The sequence below is a fragment of the Megalobrama amblycephala genome, linkage group LG10 (assembly GCF_018812025.1).
Source record: "Megalobrama amblycephala isolate DHTTF-2021 linkage group LG10, ASM1881202v1, whole genome shotgun sequence".
NCBI classification, from domain to species: domain Eukaryota; kingdom Metazoa; phylum Chordata; class Actinopteri; order Cypriniformes; family Xenocyprididae; genus Megalobrama; species Megalobrama amblycephala.
In genome coordinates this window covers 34,902,856-34,909,636 of record NC_063053.1, presented here as the reverse complement: position 1 = coordinate 34,909,636, position 6,781 = coordinate 34,902,856, and the positions used below count along the sequence as shown (strand labels likewise).

Genomic DNA, 6,781 nt, shown 5'->3' with positions numbered 1-6,781 from the left:
TCAGTATTGTCTTTCTTTTGTCTTTTAATTCAGTGTTTTGTCAGTTTGCGAACAACATTTATGAGACATTTTTTATTGAAACTTCATGTTTGCATATTGATAGTGCAAATGGTAAAGGTTTTGAGTTGACCCACAGGCATGAACAACTGATTTCCATCTGTTACTGTTCCCTGAGTGCTTGTTTTCTCTGTTGAAAACTGATATACGGCTGTTACAGTCATTACTTGAGCAAAAAAATCCTCACTATTTTACAGTTCTCTTCTCCAGTGCATCCAGTGCTTTGTCATTCTATTATTTTTTTATGCTTTAAGGTCACATAAACAGTGTTTTGTTTAAAACAATAACCAATATACACTCAAAAATATTTAGGTAAATTTAAGAATTGCATATAAATTGCATTCAATTGTATTAACCCATTTGTGCCCAAATTTTTCTGAATGGTTTTATGCATATAGTCCTGTTAATAGTGTCCTATGTGAACATGTTCTGCATTTATTTTTCCCAGGTTTTTGTTTTTTTTCTTAAAAAACGTGTTTGAATGTGCGGCAACTATAGTTGCCGGTGGGCAAATATGTTGTATGCACCCCTCAATGTAAAATTTGAATAGGAGGAGAACATTTATGCATCTAACTCAAAATAACTGCTTTCAACAGATCAACAGATCCATCAAAGTTGAAGAACATTCGATGTGAACACAAAAAAGCTGCATCTAGCTTATAATCTCTTGAATATGAAAACACAACAAACAACAAATCCGTTTGTTTTAAAGTGGTGGAACATAGTGCCGAACAAAGTTCAGCCATTAAGTTGCTCCAACAGAGCATTGTGAATTAAAATGTTAAATTACATTGTTCATTAGAAAAAATGACATCTATATGTGACCCTGGATCACAGACCCAGTCATAAACTGCACGGGTATATTTGTAGCAATAGCAAACAATACATTGTATAGGTCAAAATTATTGATTTTTTTTCTTTAATGCCAAAAATCATTAGGATATTAAGTAAAGATCATGTTCAATTAAGATATTTTGTAAATTTTCTACTGTAAATATATAAAAAAATATTTTTGTAAATGGATATACATTGTTAAAAAAGCGTCTGCCAAATGAATAAATGTTAAGGACTTCATTTGGTCAACTTTAAGGCAATTATCTCAATATTTCAATTTTTTTGCACCTTCAGATTCCAGATTTTCAAATAGCTTCAAAGCTTATATATATTCACCTTTCAGATGATGTATAAATCTTCATTTCAAAAAATTGACCCTTATGACTGGTTTTGTAGTCCAGGGTCACATATAACAAACAAACAAAAAATAAATAAATTAAAAAATAAATAAATTAAAAAATAACAATATATAATATATAACAATATAAAATATTATGAAAGCAAAAAAGCACTAAACAAGACCAATAACCTTGATTTATTAACTCATTAAACACAGTATACCCCATTTCCCCATGATATATGTACTTACAAGTCATTTGCCCACCGGCAACTATAGTTGCCGCTTGGACTTTTGACTAAGTATACAAAAAACTATAGATCTCTTGTGAGATTTGTTTTGTTTGGATGATTCTAGAGACCCTCATGATTACGTAGATATATATATGTCAACAAAAAAATTCTAATATTAACATTAAAATTACTTTTCTTTGGGAGGGTTTGCCTTCACTATGCTTCCTGGAAGTAGAGGTAGGAAGTTGACAGCCTCATGTCACAGGAAGGAAGTGAATACCTTTTTTTTGTTCTTGAAATCCTTTATTTGGATGTTTTCTTGCATGTCATTGAGAAATAAAACATGGAAAACATCTAGAAAAAAACCTACAAAAGGAAAATGACAACCATACACTGCGGCAACTATAGTTGCCGGTGGGCTAAAATGGGTTAATTATTTTTTATTTTATTTTTTTTTATGAAAATAGAACAATTAACAAACAGAGCATAGCATAAGACAGTCAGTGCAATACAAAGTGTGACATCAGTTCTTCAGCTCGAGACTCCTGCACTGCGCTATGATGTCATAATGCTCGCTCCACACATCTGCGCGCGCCAGCAGAGTCGCGCGGGTTATCGACCGCTGTAAAGATAGTTTGCGTTTCGATACTCAGATTTCGTTTGGCTATAAACCCGCAGTGCGCTGTCGTAGACATGCAAATAATATCGCATGTCTCTCATGATCTGTGAATTCGTGTGACGCGGTCCTCCGGTCCGAATTTTTTTTTTTTTTTTAGGTGACATTTTATAATGCGTATAGTTCCAAAAGATGGACACTTAGAACATTGAAAGCAGTGTAATCTTGTCCTGCTTGATTTGTGATTATTATTTTTTTCACAGCAAAATCTCTTGTCCATAACCCCTTGGTAAGTTCTCTAGTCAGGAATGTGAGAAATATGCGTTCTTCATGTTTAACATTATAATAAACACATAGACCACTGGAATACAAAATCACTTGTTTTAGATTGAGCCTGGTTTGTGAAATCTTTCACAGTGCAGTGTGGGTCAGTTAACCCTTCCCTGAGTCTTTAACTTCACTATTCTGATTTGTGAAAACTTTCACAGTGCATTTTGGGCAGTTAATCCTTCCTAGAGCCCTTATATCAACTATTGTGATTTTTTTGTTGTGAAAGATTTCACAAATCAGAATAGTGATATTAATGACTTAGGGAAGGGATAACTGACCAAATCTGTACTGTGAAACCTTTCACAAATCACAATAGTGAAGTAAAGGACTCTAGGAATGGTTAAAGGCCAAAAACTGCCCTATAAATTTATATAAATCAGAAAAGTGAGGTTAAACACTAAAGGAAGGGTTAATGGCCCAAAACTGCAATGTGAAAGTTTGCACAAATCACAATAGTGAATTAAAAAACTTGTGTACTGTAAAATGTACTGTAAAAGATTCCACAAATCAGAATTAAAGGGTTAGTTCGCCCAAAAATGAAAATTCTGTCATTAATTACTCATCCTCATGTCGTTCCACACCCGTAAGACCTTCAGGAACACAAATTAAGATATTTTTGATGAAATCCAATGGCTCAGTGAGGCCTCCATTCACAGCAATAACATTCCCTTTTTCAATGCCCATAGAAAGACATATTTAAAACAGCTCATGTGACTACAGTGGTTCAACTTTAATGTTATGAAGTGACGAGAATACTTTTTGTGTGCCAAAAATAACAAAATAGTGATTTATTCAACAATATCTGATGGGCGATTTCAAAACACTGCTTCATGAAGCTTCAAAGCTTTACGAATCGTTTCAAATCAGTGCTTTGGAGCGTGTATCAAACAGCCAAAGTCACGTGAACCATTGAAGTGTCGAAACACTTATGATGTAACGAAGCCTCGTTGACTGAAATCAACTGAAACCACTGATTCGAAACAAAAGATTCATAAAGCTTTGAAATAAAGTCTTTTGTGACTTTGGAATAAAGTCACTATTTTGTTATTTTTGGCGCACAAAAAGTATTCTCGTTGCTTCATAACATTAAGGTTGAACCACTGTAGTCACATGATCTGTTTCAAATATGTCTTTAGTAGCTTTCTGGGCATTGAAAGAGTTAATTATCTTGCTGTCAATAGAGGCCTCACTGAGCCATCAGATTTTATCAAAAATATCTTAATTTGTGTTCTGAAGATGAACGAAGGTCTTACGGGTGTAGAACGACATGAGGGTGAGTAATTAATGACAGAATTTAAATTTTTGGGTGAACTAACCCTTTAAGGACCCAGGAAAGGGTTAACTGACAAAAGTGACACTGAAATATTTCATTAATCACAATAGTCTATTTTAGCCTAGCCTAAGACCTTGCTAGATGACCATGCTTTAAACACATAAGCTGGTTTATATGTCTTGGACTGCTGAACAACACCGTATGACACTATTAAACAAAAAAGGGGACAGAGCAATCAGAAACACTGATATGATTGTGAAAGTTTTCACACACCAGGCTCAATATAAAATAAGTGATTTTGTATTCCAGTGGTCTGTGAAGAGACGTTAACCCTTATAGGGTCTTTGTGGTCTTTTTAGACCCCAAACAACGTTTGCTCAAATAAAAATAAAAAAATGTTCTCTTTGTCCAAATGACATGAAACTTTGTACAGTTGTTAACACTTTCTATATCTACAAAGAAAAAAAATTGGAGCGATAGCTTGTTTTTATGTTAGTGTAAAAAATATATAATCTTATATAGGTCTCCACAGACCCCAGGCAACAAAATGTAATTTTGTAACAAAATAATTGTTTTTTAAAAAACAAATTTAATTTTACTCTGTTTATTAATGGTTGTGCAGTTTTTGGAGGATTTGTCATATCTTTTAAATTTATATAAATAAATAAAAAAAATTAATTTTTATACAAAAACAGCTTTTTATGTAAAATTCACTTCATAAAAGACCCACATTTCTAACTTTCATTCATGGGGATAACATGGATAATTTGACATGGTTTAGTGTAAGATTTTTGCCCATCTTTTGGAAAATGCAGTTTTAAAAGTAAAAAAAAAAAAATCACGTTAACCAGTAGATGGCAGCAGAGCTCCACTATTTGCTTTGTGTTATTTGACTGACTGAAAGTTTTTTTGTTTGTTTGTTTTTGGATTCATATCTAAATGTTATGAAATCACAATTATAACAATAAAAATTACTTTTTGTCAAAGTTTTGCATTTTTTTGTACTGAAAAAAATAAGTTTTTCAAAAATGTTGATTTTGAGGATGAATTTTGTACGATTTCTAAGTGGAGTCTCATCATGTAACAATATTGAAAATATTTGGGTTTTTTTTTTCCATTACAAAAAATACTAAACCCCGGGTAAACGGGCAACTAATAATTGACCACACGTAATAATCAAAGGTAACACATGTCATTGATAGGCATTACAATCATATTTAAAATGCTGCAGCAAAATGTTATTGGCACTAAAATGCCATTAGTGTGAAGGATGAAAATGTGTTTTTAAACACTAGCAGAAGAGAACAACACAAACCATTGAACTTCATTCTTCTAAAAATACCTGTTTCAATTTAATTTTTAGCTGCACCATTTCTTTAAGATGAGTTTCAGTACAAGCTCTAGCATTGATTCATTACATTTGGTTTCTGCACATGATATTTCAGTAACACTTTACAATAAACTCCCATTAGTAAATGTAAGTAAATGCATAACTAATATTAAATGAGCAATACATTTGTCACAAAACAGCGTTTAAAAATACAGAGCAATACAGTTTCATCTTTTAAAATAAATAAAAATACAACTGTTTATTGTTAGCTCATGTTCGCTCAGGTGCATTAAATGATCAGATACAATTTTTTATTTCAATATATTAAGATCAATAAATGCTTTAGAAGTTCAACATTTTTGTTCTTGTTAAAGTTAACAATTGGAGCTTGTGTAAAATGTTACTAATATTTTTCATAGTAAATGTGAGGAAAAGTATCGCACTGTATATCCATGTTAAATAAACTATAGGCTACATGGAGATTAAATAAATAAATGTGATATTTTACTCAAACTGTACAGGATTTATATAAAAACGAAGCATCATTTGAGTCAGTCCAGCAGAGCTGATCAGTCGTGGCTTCATGTTGTGTCTCGACTGTCTTCATCTTCACAGTCAGTGGAAATCTTCCTCTCAGCGTCTTCAGATCTCTGATTCACTGGCGCCTGTATGTAGAGCTTCCCACCATCAGCCATGGAGCAGGACAATCCCTCAGGATTCACTCCTTCAGGCAGGTCAAACACCCGTCTGAACTCCTGGATTCTGCACGAGTACGAGCCTTTCCCAGGATCCTCCTGCTTCTTCTGGGTCTTTCCGCAGACCTGCAGCTTCCTGCCCACCTGCCTGACCGACAGCTCCTCCGGGGAAAAGTCGCGAGTGTCCAGCGTCAAAGCAAAGCGGCTTCCGTCTCTCTCCACTGCGCAGGAGACTGGATAGATCTCCTCAAAGATCTGCTGCTGCAGTTTCTCCAGGCTGCTCCTCTCCTCCTGCAGCACTTCTGCGTGTCTGTGAAGAGCTGTGATCTCCGGACAGAGACTGCGCTGTACTGGCCACTCGGTTCCCATCAGTGAGCTGAAGGAAGGCTGGAATCCATGCGGGATCAACATGTTCAGGGTTTGTGTTCTCGAGTCTCTCTGGTTCGTCCGCTCGTGAGGCGTTTAGATTTGACTCGAGTGCTGCGAGTCGCTCGGCTTTATAGCGCGTGTTCTTCAGCACCAGAGAGTTCATGAACTTTCCAGGCAGTTCCGGATTCGTCCAGTGGGGGCAGAAGAGAGAGGACTGATGACATCATACCTGTCACAGTCTCATTTTAGATGAGGATTGGACATATTAGATATGTTAGACTACTCAGATATAGACAGTGATGGCGTCATTTTCTTTTTAGATTATTAAAGCTTTTGACACATTGGAACACAATTTTTTATTTCTGACTCTACAAAAATTGTCTTTGACAATTCCTTTTGCAGGATGGTCCAAATGCTTTACAGAAACAGAAACAGCAAATTAGGTAATGGTCCTTCACCTAGATTCTTTCTAAAACGAGGAGTTCATCAAGGATGTCCAGTCCTAATTACAACACTGTTCCTCAGCACACACATCAATAATAGTCAGTTAAAGGGTATCACAATTGGCAACACTAAAATAAAAATTAGTCAATTAGCGGACGATACCGCTTTATTAAATGATTCGTCACAAATTCAATTGGCTTTGAGTATTAAATTTAAACTTTAATAAATGCAAATATTGGTAGACTAATTACTAAAGATGAAGT

At 34.6% G+C, this 6,781-nt stretch overlaps 1 protein-coding gene across 1 annotated transcript; it reads right to left on the bottom strand.

Annotated features, from left to right (window-relative positions):
• Nucleotides 1-5,003: 5,003 nt before the first annotated feature.
• LOC125277660 (heat shock protein 30-like) lies at nucleotides 5,004-6,390 on the bottom strand. Its single transcript, XM_048206123.1, has one exon. The coding sequence runs from the start codon at nucleotides 6,114-6,116 to the stop codon at nucleotides 5,592-5,594; it is 525 nt and encodes a 174-aa protein (XP_048062080.1). The 5' UTR covers nucleotides 6,117-6,390; the 3' UTR covers nucleotides 5,004-5,591.
• Nucleotides 6,391-6,781: the final 391 nt, after the last annotated feature.